This window comes from Macrobrachium rosenbergii, chromosome 6, assembly GCF_040412425.1.
Source record: "Macrobrachium rosenbergii isolate ZJJX-2024 chromosome 6, ASM4041242v1, whole genome shotgun sequence".
Taxonomy (NCBI): domain Eukaryota; kingdom Metazoa; phylum Arthropoda; class Malacostraca; order Decapoda; family Palaemonidae; genus Macrobrachium; species Macrobrachium rosenbergii.
The window spans coordinates 20,142,761-20,155,987 of NC_089746.1; the positions used below are offsets into that span (position 1 = coordinate 20,142,761).

A 13,227-nucleotide genomic window follows, 5' to 3' on the forward strand; every position below is an offset into this window, starting at 1 on the left:
ATTTAGTCAAAAATATTTGGACGAGCATGTCGTTAAATTCTTATGATTTTGTTATTAATTGGTTAGGTTATAGTGATACGATCTACTATGGCCTACGGGATGGCCAGCTGAAGTAAATTAAAAGTATCATACTAAAACATCGCAAAAAATATGAACGTGATTTGTTTATCAGCTGATGCCACAGTAAAAGCTTGAAAAGAAACGACAGAGTGCCGAGTACTTTCGTGCAATTAACACATCTTCGGAGAACAAATGTGTTAATTACACGAATGTACTCAGAACGAAATATACGAAAGTACTTAACACTCTGTCGTTTCTTTTCAAGCTTTACCTGTGGGTTCAGCTAAAGATATGAATATTCATGCAACACGGTCAAAGTCTACCACCAGAAAAGCAAATAACGCCGGTACTCATGGAATTGTCTCTTGATGTTTCGCGCGATTGAGCATGGAAAACAAAAAGGAAATTTTAAAGGACTTGCAACTCAGAACAGTGACAACACAGAGGCTGAGTGCCGAGCTGTATAGGATGGAGAGACCTCGATTAAACTTGCAGAGGGGCTGGATGGATCAGTAAATTGTCACACGAAGTCCACTCCGGTGGCAATACAGTATGCTTCCATTAGAAGACGCTACAGTAATACGTTCCTAATTCCTATCTAGCGCCTGCTACAGCAGCGACAACAGGATTGGTGGCACTTAAAAGAATGCACGAACGTACATTGATTTTTAAGGTGCGTCCCTGCAACACAGCATAGTCTTCGACCAAGTGGACTGACATACAAAAACTCAAGTAAGGAGTAAGCTTTTAGGAGCTGTTCATTAGCGAGCCGTGAATTTTTTCCATGACGGAAATAAATTAAATTAAAAATAAATTAAATCAAAAAATATATTAAATTCAAAAATTAAATTAAAAAATAAATTAAATTCAAAAGGCACAAGAAGGTTAAATTAGAGCCACTATGTACAGTACAAACAGACCTCGCCGTCATTCAACATGTCTAACCCTAACTGTACCAGCAAACGAACTAAAATCTATAATATGACGACGGTAAACAACAGGATCCTTGGCCCTCAATGTAAAGTGTAAATAACCTTCAGTCATTCTGACAAGTGACAAGTGACCGCGCGAGATTACAGCTATTTAAGAAAGTGCTCCAGTGATACAACGATTTGCTCTATAATTAGAACATTTTGGTGAGTGACCATGAAAGGTGACTATTGTAATTAACGTCATTTGTAAACTAGCGGTACCAACTGCCTTATCTTATGGGTGATAATCGCTAGGCAGGGAACTAGTGATTGCTTGGCAAATGTATTGTATCCTCTATTTGTAAGGTTCAGAATCATCTGATGCCAATAAGCTTGATGTATTGTAAAGGATACAAGAGTGATCACGAAACTGAAAAATAAAATTTTTTGGAGGATATAAAAGAAAAAAAAACGTTTAAAAACGCGGGAGGGAAAAAAATCTTGATGTTGATGAAGGCGGAGAAACAAATCCAAAGTTACGTACCGGTACAGACATATTAAAAAATAAACCTAAACCTAAACAGAGAACTTTTGGGAGTCTGAAAAGGGGAATCGTACAGATTCCCGAAAGCTCTCTGTTTAGATTTATTTTTTAATATATTGGTACCAATATATAACTGGATTTGTTTCTCCAAGACTTATGCTACTAGGAGTTTTCTAAACTGATGAAGGTTTAAAGTTAAGGACGACTCTCAAACTTTGAAATTACCGGAAGAAGAGTTTGCTGAAAAACGAGCTCAAATGATAGCTGCTTCTGTGGAGAACCAGCCATGAATTATTTACATAAATGGATTTGAACTTGGATTGTCAATGTTTTACGCATACCTCATGTCCGGCGCCATCCTCTAAGTAAAGAAGGCGATCGCTCAAGTGCCAAATTCTTGAGCCACACGAAAATGATCGACTGCATAAGTCCTTGTGCTTCGTGAGTCGGCGGAGTAGGGTTAACCTTTTAATCACTGCTGGTTCGAGCTTCACCTGCTGCGGAGAACACCTCCATTTATTTTCTTTGGTAAGTCAACGTTTTCAGTGGAATGTTTATCCAAAATATCAGGAAATTGATAAAACAAGTCAAGAAGTAATTCTGGCTCTCAGTACAATATACGCAAGGGGGTTATTTATCTTATGGGGCGATGCAGGATAAATTTGAATCGACCTCTGTTAACGTATCTGTCCTGGGAGGTTACTCTTTGGTACAGCCAAATAAAATCAATCAGATTATTATTATTATTATTATTATTATTATTATTATTATTATTATTATTATTATTCAGAAGATAAATCCCGTATTCATATTGAAATAGCCTAAGGACCCACTGACTTGAAGTTCAAGCTAAAAAAGAATATGGCGTTCATTTGAAATAAGTTAATGATGAGGAAATCATCGAAAAAGTCACTATCCAGACGATACCCCACCCCTTGCATTATTCACTGGCCACTACGTCCTCGGTTGACATCATCATCATCATTATAATCAAAGTTTATTTTTGGTGGCCCTTCTATCGATCTCCATAAGGAAGGCTGTTGCTTGCGTCAGTAATAGTGAGGAAATTTTAATGTTTTTATAAAAATTTAAGCCAAGACACTTGAAAACGAGCGATAAGATAGAAGACAGGCGCAGTCGGAGGGCACTCTGGCCAATCAATCCTGCAATGTGACGCTAAACTAATCTTCAGTAGCACTTTGGTTTCTTTTTATTCAGGCAGTTGCATCAGAGGAAAAGAAACTGCGTTTCTTCAGTGATCAAGCAGAAAATAATTGACTGGTCAGTAGAGACAATAAAGACCATGGAATGAGTGCGTTCCTTCCAGCCCCAATCTTTTTTTCTGTGAATAATAATTGATGGGTGTTCGTGTGTAATTGCGCCCACAGACTTGTTCACCCGGCTGCGCCTGAAAGTATTGACGTGCTGCTAAAAAGCTTTCTCCCGTGTTGTTTCTGAGCGCAATTTGTCATTTAATTGGCTGCCCTGTGTTTATTCAATATTCAGAAAGGTTGAAGTGATATGTGCTGCGTGCTCTTACCATGGCCTCGTGTACAATTTTGTCTCCTGCAGCACTTGTTTTGCCGTCACAGGAACAACTTCGGCAGCAATGACTACTTTACAATGCATTTATATAATTATTTGATGTACACACCCTGTTCAATCTCTTGGAAAGACGTGAAACTGAAGTTTGTGATGTTGTGCACTACCTGAATCACAACTGACCGAGCTGTTTAGAACGACAACTGTTTTTAATGGACCGGAAGAGTTCGCAAGGATCCGGTACTCGTGAACAGTGGATTGAAACTCTCCGTATCTTTATTGCATTTTGCTCTACATTTTCCTGAGAAGGACCATAATGCAAATATCAGTGAAATTGTATGTGACTATATTTGCAATAAAGATTTTTCTAAGCATTCAACCTACACACTAGGGCATAATTACTGATGACAGGATCGAAGGTGAAACCATCAGTCCTTTAGCACTACTGTTACCCTATACAACAGACATTACTCCCCTGATGTGGGTAGCCTGCATATCTTTTTCAGTTACAAGATCTTTTGTATTTGTATATTGAAATAGATATTAAAGTTCATACTAACTTTGCAGTTAACAAGTTTCTTCTTAATTCACTCAGTCTTTTATCCGCATATATAAGAATAATGCAGTATTTATTTTTAAAGGTATTTTCTTAATCACGACTTTTCAAGGTTTTATCAACATTATAGAACGGATATAGAAAGTAGACGTAGGTTATGTATACAAGGTCTTTGAATCCAAAGTTAAAATGTACGTTGGCTGGGTTTCGAAAGAGCACACTTTATATCCAAACCTAATCCATCCTAGGGAGCAGTGATCCTACACTCGAGACAAAGCCCCCCCCGGAACCTCCAGCACTTGCTGCTGTTAAAACTTTAAACAACCTACAGTCTTTTGTTCAGTTTTACTTGATATTTTTCCCGCCAGACTAAAAAGATTAACTAAAAGGTGTATGATAAAGACGTTAACCGATATGAAATTTTGTACCTTGCAAAACTTAATCTAACCTGACCGTCTTCCAAAAAACGTGTGTTCAAGCTATTTCTTTTTTCCACTTCAGGTAGAATCCACGATGGCAATTCTTCATATGAGGAAGCCAGGGGTCTACGCCAGCCTAGTTTTTCTAATCACCGGAGGCTTCTTGGTAATCAGGAGTAAGTTTATGTACTTAATTTTACTGCTGTCTGCAGTTTAGGTTAACTTGCCGGACGGTTGGGAAAATTTAGGTTCAGTGTTACATTACTTGGTTCATACAGAATTAGTCATTACAACAGAAATAATATTTTGCATTCTGTCGTTAATTCTTCAAATCTGCATTTTGAATGACTTAACATTCCTTGGTAGGTTAATAATTATTTTCTAATAGTTCTCTAAAAAAACGACTTTGCTCTAGATGAAAATTTATTTGAACTTCTCATGTCTTTACTTTCCCTGTCTTGATTGCTTCAGACTTTTCATGGAGCGATCATAGTGGTCCTCACTGTTAAAGCTCCCTTGAAAATGCTTCATGTCTTCCGTAGACTTTTTCTTTATTACAGTTAACAAAGCTTGATGTCAGATTTATATGTCCAATTTGGAGCATTACTGTCATATTTCGATGGCATTTTCTTAGCCTCTCTCCTCAGCAGTATTAAATTTAAGGCCAAGGTAAGAAAAAATGAAACATCCGAAATATGGGGCTAATATTCCAAGGAGAGACGGGAGGGCTAACTTAGAGCTCAAGTAATTGGGACAAAGAGTGGTTCTTGCAGTATCTAAACAAAACTGGTTTTTGTAATAACTTTTCATCAGATTCTGAATTTCTTCTAAGAGGTGTTTGGAAGTCGAGGCTGGAGTAATCTGAAGTGAGAGGTGGAAGTCACTTCCCATCTATGTATGCATGCAATTACTTTTTTCAGGTTGTTACATTAGTGTTATATTAATAGCTAATTATATCTTCCAGTGCTTGTAAATGACGACTTTACCTCTGCTTACGGGAAGGTGAACGAGACTGGAATTGTGAGAGAGGAAGGGAAGCTAGTCGAATATTCTGATAGTGGCAGTTTTATCTAAAGATAGCTAAGAAGTAAGCGTGAACATCCTGTCTTCCTCTCTCTCTGTACACACACATGCATTATACATACATACGTATGTACGTACATGCATACTGGTACAAATATACAAAGAACATGCATGAACACAAGTATACTTTTTCGTACAAGTAGAATGTGAACGAATAGTATATTTTCTAACGTTTCATTTTTAAACAACACAGTAGCATTCTAATTGAGATTAATCTTGTTATGTTGGTAAGACCCAAGGGGCTTAGTACTTTATCTGTTAAGCGAGGCTGTAAGCTACATGATACGTTGTTCTAAAGTTATGTAATTTGTGGGATAGCATTCTTTGCAGGAAGTATTTGGCATCGAGGCAATAACGACTGCCTGTGTTCATGCTTAGTATTCGCCATTGCATGCAAACTTCTGCATATTTTTTTTATTTTAGCTTGAAATTAATAATTTCCTAACGAATTTTAACATAATTGTGAGAAGTCGATCATTCTTTATTTTATTATCCCTCTTCTTCCAATTTCTGTCATATAGAGACGCACTCAGAGATCACAAATCACAATCAAACGGGGACATGTCCTAATCACTGATTATTCTGATGATGACTGTTCTGATGTTTTCTCCTCGGCCTTTCAGCAACCAGAAAACGGCATTCAGGCAGTTCGACTCAGATCGCGTCTACCAGATCGAGGGCACCCGAGCGAAGCCTCACGCAACAGGAGCAGGAGCACTTAAGTTCTGTCAAAGAGGTGGCTTCAGCCTACCTGAAAACTCAGATGAAAGAGGGCACCTTTGTAGGTGGGGGGTATGTCGTCATTATATTATTGTTTATCATTTTTGCTTCTAGTCATCATTGTATTGTTTTTTATCATGTTCCTCTTCGTCTTATTATTTTCGGAATTTGAGTTTTAAGAGCTTGATAATTGCGAAGACGGAGCTTTGAAATTGGCGAAAGAATAGGGCCCTGCTTACCACCCTTCTGCACCCATGAGAGCCGACAAATTATATGAACTCAAGTAGAGCAAAAATTCCTTTAAGGGCAAGCTTAATTTTCGTATTTTAACTCGGTTTAATTTTATAGTGTACCTAAGTCTAGGGATGTCATGTCTATGCAAATATCTAATTATTATTAATATTCTAAAAATGAAAACCAGTAAGGTGATGTAATACAAAACTTGAGCAGTTTTTCATAATACTAAATATTCGTAAAATTCTTGTTCCTAGAATGTAAAATGTTCTGCAGCTAAAAAAAAGGCAAGTCACATAATATATTGACAGGGGTAAATCCATAATCATATAAAATGTCCCATCGGTATGTTCTATTGAATTTGCAGACATTCGCATGCAACTGAATGGCTTTTTCGGACTAAAATAGCAGGAATTGACTTACAGAGTCATTGAGAAACAAGCTATTAGTACAAAAAAAAAGAAAAAAGTTTGATTCCCTTTTCGCGCGACTATGTACTAGCTGGAAGTCAAATGGTGTCTTAGATACTTATTTCCCAAGGCTCGACCTTTCGATACCTTATCACTTAAACTGAATTGAATTGAATTGAATCCTTTAATCCCGCTATAAGCCATACACATTAGATAAAATTTTACACATACATGTCTTTACAAAAGAGCTTTACAGAGAATATTGCATGAATAGTCATACCTTTATAAAACATTTCACAATTGTTAGAACTTTTGTTTTTAAATCTTAATAAATTACATGATATAGAATAACTATGAACTGGATATCTAATTTTTTAACTTTTAAGACTCACTAAAATTGAGATTACTCCATTTTAAAGATGTTGTTGAACCTTTGAAGAAAATTTAATAACAAGATTGCCGTTTGACATTGTTCCCGAGTAATTCTCTTCTTCTTCAGCACACCATTTCTGTCTAATATTTTCTGAATTTTTTTTCTTCTCCCCCTCGTCCTCTTGATTTTTTTCTGACAGACAAACTTTCACAAACCACCCTCTTTTTTGGTGCATATCCCTAAATTTGAAGTTGCTAAGCTCTTCGCTTCAAATGTTTTTTATATGTTTACGATCTTAAAAAAAAGCTTTTTTATGCAAATTTCTGCCATATTCCAGTTTAAAGAAGCCTGTCGGTTGTAAACGAAAGCTTACGGTTTTATCTTTTTTAAATATAGACAAGATAATGTATGATATTGCGAGGTTAGTCCGGAAATTCTTGGTGTGACACTGTACACATCATGTAATTGTATTCAGTTATTTACTATTAACTGCATATCAACTATACATATACACACACATATATATATACATATATGTATGTATATAGTATGTGTATATATATACATATGTATGTGTGTGTGTGTGTGTGTGTGAGAGAGAGAGGGTGGTGGAACGGACACGTGGAGATTATGTACGTGTGTTTGCATGAACGAAGCCACTCGTGAACCATTTTTTCACATTTTCAAAAATCTTTGAAATACCGCTCCTCATTTGTAGTCTGTCATTATAAAACGATCAAAATCTGAGGTCATCCATTTAACCTTGAACATACCTGTATGCATTTACGCCTTTAATCACTGTGATGGGTGAAATTAATTTGATGCTCCAAACATAATTTGGGAATATATTTATATTGAATCATTTCTTTTCTACACTTCTGCTTACTCAGGTGTTAAATTTTGACTGTGTCTCGTATTGCTGAGTTCTTTCTTACATTTCTACTTATTCAGGTTTATATTTTGACTCTGTCTCTCTCTCTCTCTCTTATCAATGAGTTTTTTTTTTTTATCGTTTCTCCACTTTACGTATAGGCTTGGCAATTTGTTATCTACAATTTCATACGCGTTAAGTCTGAAAGTTGGTTACATTTTTTCTTGCAAAGGTAAACTTATAAAATCTAGTTTTTCGCCTCTTTTCGTATTACCGTTGGGGTCGATTTTACGAGCAATAAAACGTAATCATGCACGCATAGTTTAGAGGTTATTACTCACCCGAATATCGCAGTAAAATTAAAATGGAATATCAGTTTGGACTTGCATATATTCCGATGTTAACTGTGCGTGACGCTGAGCGCTTTCTCAGAAACACCTGCAAATAATCCAGTGCGAAGAATTCAAATATACTTTTTTTCTTGAAGATGTACGTTGCTTTAGTAGTGTTTCTCATTCCAATTTTCTTTATTCTAGAAGTTTAGCTAAATGTCTTAGGATTATTGCTGTTACCGCACTTCGGGTGGAAAGCGATGAGATAGGCTATCTTCGTTATCTAACTTATGATAATGAACCTATTTATAATCAGTCCTCCGTCGACACCACGTTCTTCGAAATCGTAACCATACCCATCGTCATCTTTATTCACATCTCTGGAGGCTGTCTTATCGGCCTTCATATTTTTATAAATATTCTGCTGTTCGCCCTTTTTATAAATATTCTGCTGTTCGCCCTCTCTGCATTATTTTAGTAAGAATGTCCTTCTAACAAAGACGGGACAGAATCTCTGTCGAATGCGAGTGAGGCCGGTAGGCAGTGCTTTTCAAAAAATAACGTCTTTAGCAGGGATAGTTTAGCATTAGAGGCCTAAACCATAGGGGTTTTACCAAGTAACCTCTAGTGAAGGTGGTCTTAAGCTTCCTTTTGCTCTGTCCTATGCATTCGGCGATGTCTCTGTCAATTTTTCAGACTGCCTGGGCCTATGGTCGAACGTCGGGCAAACAGCCCCGGACTACAGCTTTGCCCTGACCTGACCCGACGCCAGCAGAGAGAGGCTAACCTTTAGACAAAGAGCACACGTCATGCTCAAGCAAAACTTTACCCTTTGTTCCTCTCCCTGTCTTGTTTACTAGTGACCCGGGTATAGACAATGCCCGTGTGTTTTTCAAGAAGCTGTATCGACAGTTGCAGTGCGCAAGCAAACCACGTAACGGTAGGTCTGAAGATTGACGAGTATCTGCTGTCTGCTAGTATTCTTCCACTGTATTTCATCTTTTCCCATTGCTTCACCACTTCGCCTCCATCTACGAGAACCTGGTATAATCATATTTCTTTTATGAAGTCTAGTGTATGAATAATTAATATTGCCTAGTGAAATTGCGTAAGCTATTTCCGTGCAGTAAGTAGGAATTAGGGAAAGTTAAGTAAGTAAATTTCAGGCAGCCTTGTGTCTCGATCCCACTGTTCGGAAGAGAATTAGCCTTTACCAATACGAAACTGCCTACAATATCTACCAGTATAGACACTCGTTGCGTTATATTTTTTTTACTTGAAGAAAGGGGGGAATTGACTGTGTCAGACGCTGACTAATTGTTCATGTTATTTCCTTCGCTTACAGCACATTAATTCTTTGTTGGGACTAAGCGGGAAGTAAGGGATTTGATGTAATCCATTTGTTGCAGAGTAATCCATTATCCCGTACGTCGTTCCCGGCTGGCGACATGATTCAATTAAGTAATTGTCTGTCTTTGAGGTTAACTTTATGATGCAAAGGGCTGATGGGAATAGATATGCTTCTAATTGATATTGGTTTTTATCTGATTATAACAAGGTTTTCACATCTTTTTAGTTGTTGGGGTATTCGAAGAACATTATGGTCGCCTTTCCCAGCCTGACTGTTATCATTTATATTCTTAATCTGCGACAGCTTGAATATCCTTTTGAATATTATATATACATGCGCTCGTGTTTTTTTGTGCAAATGTGCACACACATGCGAATAAGCACACTTACAAGTGAAGGCTGAAGAGTTGGTGGTCAATTTGAAAATGGTGTTCAGTACTTCTAAATGTGTTTGAAAGGAGGTAATGAGAATGTTTATGCATTGGGATGTGTACTCTGAGTACACATTTGTCGTCAACCTGAAAAATAAACAACGGCAACAGCGGGAAGGTATATATATATATATATATATATATATATATATATATATATATATATATATATATATATATATATAGCAAATATATATATACACACATACAGTATATATATTTATATATATATATATATATATATATATATATATATATATATATATATATAGCAAATATATATATACACACATAAAGTATATATATTCATATATATATATATATATATATATATATATATATATATATATATATATATATATATATATTATATGTATTATATATATACATACATATATATATATATATATATATATATATATATATATATATATATATATATATATATATATATATATATATATATATATATATACATATATACAGTATATATATAATAGATAAAATATGCTATATCACAAAAATGATATGGTCAAATGACGACATACGAAAACCCTGATCCCAAGAGAGAGAGAGAGAGAGAGAGAGAGAGAGAGAGAGAGAGAGAGAGAGAGAGAGAGAGAGAGAGCACGTTTTGCAAGAACAAACCTCTGGAACAAATATGGTTTATATGAAGTTGCACTGCAGTTGACAGCGGAATGCGTAAGGATGAGAGAGAATTTAGACCGAGCTTGCCTTATGCCAGCACGGGCTCTTGCTCATAAGTAGCCCGTAGGAAATGAGAGATAGGCCATAGATCTTTACAGACGCTCTAGGGAAAAAAGTAGCTTATAATCGGTTATAGAATAATGAATCCATAACGGGATTAAATTTCCTTTAAGGAGACAGATTGCGTGACAGTATTCTTTCAATTTTGCGAACAGATTTCTTGCGCATTTGGGACTCAGTCGTAGCTTCTGACATAGTTCCATGCTTCTATTATAGTAAAGTTTTCAGCTCTATATGCGCGTCACGTAGACCATTTAAAAATTTTTCCTGGAAATTAATCTTTCCTTGCACGTTTTCTCATTACATTAGCCCAGATACGATCAAAGGTGATCGCCAGACTATTCAATCACGGAGCAGACAAGATCGTGATTAACATGATCAACTTGGTAAGCTTTTTAGGATCATTACCATTGCCTTACAATATCACAAATACATTTTGATAGTCTTTCGTTAGCATTAGACTATGTAGTGCTATCACTAACTGAATTGAAGTTCAGCGTCTAGGTGTATCTGAGCGAATACTCTTGGACTGAGATGGTCTGGACATGTGATGAGAGGGGATGAGGAACAGCTAGCCAGAGGAGCAGAAGGCATGGAAGCTGGCAGGATAAAAACCTGTAGGGAGGCTTAGGGATCATTCTCTCTCTCTCTCTTTCTTCTTTCTTTCTCTCTCTCTCTCTCTTTATATATATATATATATATATATATATATATATATATATATATATATATATATATAAATTTCTGACTCATGTCGGGATCGAACCCAGGTCTCTCAGGTGGAAAGCAAGGGCGTTATCCACTAGGCCATACAAGTCTAAAAGAAGTTGGAACCTGAGAGCAACTGCACCCAAGGAATTACCTGGGCAAGCTAACTGCTTGCATACCAGCGAGTTTTCCCCAACTTCCCGACTCAGCAATGACCCAATAGACAGCATTTCATTCGAATTATCCCTTCTGAGTGAATAAGATAGAAATCATCAACACACAATCACGTGTGGAACAGAAATAAATTTCTGACTCACGTCGATCGAACCCAGGTCTCTCAGGTGGAAAGCAAGGGCGTTATCCACTAGGCCATACAAGTCTAAAAGAAGTTGGAACCTGAGAGCAACTGCACCCAAGGAATTACCTGGGCAAGCTAACTGCTTGCATACCAGCGAGTTTTCCCCAACTTCCCGACTCAGCAATGACCCAATAGACAGCATTTCATTCGAATTATCCTTCTGAGTGAATAAGATAGAAATCATCAACACACAATCACGTGTGGAACAGAAATAAATTTCTGACTCACGTCGGGATCGAACCCAGGTCTCTCAGGTGGAAAGCAAGGTGTTATCCACTAGGCCATACAAGTCTAAAAAAGAAGTTGGAACCTGAGAGCAACTGCACCAAGGAATTACCTGGGCAAGCTAACTGCTTGCATACCAGCGAAAGTTTTCCCCAACTTCCGACTCAGCAATGACCCAGTAGACAGCATTTCATTCGAATTATCCCTTCTGAGTGAATAAGATAGAAATCATCAACACACAATCACGTGTGGAACAGAAATAAATTTCTGACTCACGTCGGGATCGAACCCAGGTCTCTCAGGTGGAAAGCAAGGGCGTTATCCACTAGGCCATACAAGTCTAAAAGAAGTTGGAACCTGAGAGCAACTGCACCCAAGGAATTACCTGGGCAAGCTAACTGCTTGCATACCAGCGAGTTTTCCCCAACTTCCCGACTCAGCAATGACCCAATAGACAGCATTTCATTCGAATTATCCTTCTGAGTGAATAAGATAGAAATCATCAACACACAATCACGTGTGGAACAGAAATAAATTTCTGACTCACGTCGGGGATCGAACCAGGTCTCTCAGGTGGAAAGCAAGGGCGTTATCCACTGGGCCATACAAGTCTAAAAGAAGTTGGAACCTGAGAGCAACTGCACCCAAGGAATTCGACGTGAGTCAGAAATTTATTTCTGTTCCACGTGATTGTGTGTTGATGATTTCTATCTTATTAAATCAGAAGGGATAATTCAATGAAATGCTGTCTATTGGAACATTGCTGAGTCGGGAAGTTGGGGAAAACTTCTCTGGTATGCAAGCAGTTAGCTTGCCCAGGTAATCACACAAGTCTCAGGTTCCAAACTTCTTTAGACTTGTATGGTCCTGAATAACTAACCTGCTTTCCACCTGAGAGACCTGGGTTCGATCCGACGTGAGTCAGAAATTTATTTCTGTTCCACACGTGATTGTGTGTTGATGATTTCTATCTTATTCACTCAGAAGGGATAATTCAATGAAATGCTGTCTATTGGGTCATTGCTGAGTCGGGAAGTTGGGGAAAACTCTCAGGTGGAATGCAAGCAGTTAGCACTGCCCAGGTAATTGGAACCTGAGAGCAGTTGCACCAGGTTCCAACTTTTAGACTTGTATGGCCTAGTGGATAACACCCTTGCTTTCCACCTGAGAGACCTGCCCGATCCTGATTTCAGTCAGAAATTTATTTCGTTCCACACGTGATTGTGTGTTGATGATTTCATCATCTTATTCACTCAGAAGGGATACAGAATGAAATGCTGTCTACTCATTGCTGAGTCGGGAATTTGGGGAAAACTCTCAGGTGGAAAGCAG

General features: G+C 37.4%; 2 protein-coding genes across 3 annotated transcripts in view; one reads left to right on the forward strand and one right to left on the reverse strand.

The window, feature by feature from the left end:
• Positions 1–3,373, reverse strand: part of LOC136839282 (tektin-2-like) — a 39,928-nt gene extending 36,555 nt beyond the window's left edge. The window contains exon 1 of one of the 2 annotated variants that reach the window (XM_067105093.1): positions 3,056–3,373. In XM_067105093.1, coding sequence (XP_066961194.1) covers positions 3,056–3,144 — 89 coding nt within the window. In that variant the 5' untranslated portion in view covers positions 3,145–3,373. The remainder of the gene's footprint in view (positions 1–3,055) is intronic. The other variant, XM_067105094.1, reaches the window with a different exon arrangement.
• The window catches only part of LOC136839283 (chondroitin sulfate N-acetylgalactosaminyltransferase 2-like), a 35,043-nt gene continuing 23,145 nt past the window's right edge, over positions 1,330–13,227 (forward strand). The window contains exons 1-4 of the mRNA XM_067105095.1: positions 1,330–2,043; positions 4,115–4,208; positions 4,997–5,119; positions 5,739–5,907. Coding sequence (XP_066961196.1) covers positions 5,879–5,907 — 29 coding nt within the window. The 5' untranslated portion in view covers positions 1,330–2,043; positions 4,115–4,208; positions 4,997–5,119; positions 5,739–5,878. The remainder of the gene's footprint in view (positions 2,044–4,114; positions 4,209–4,996; positions 5,120–5,738; positions 5,908–13,227) is intronic.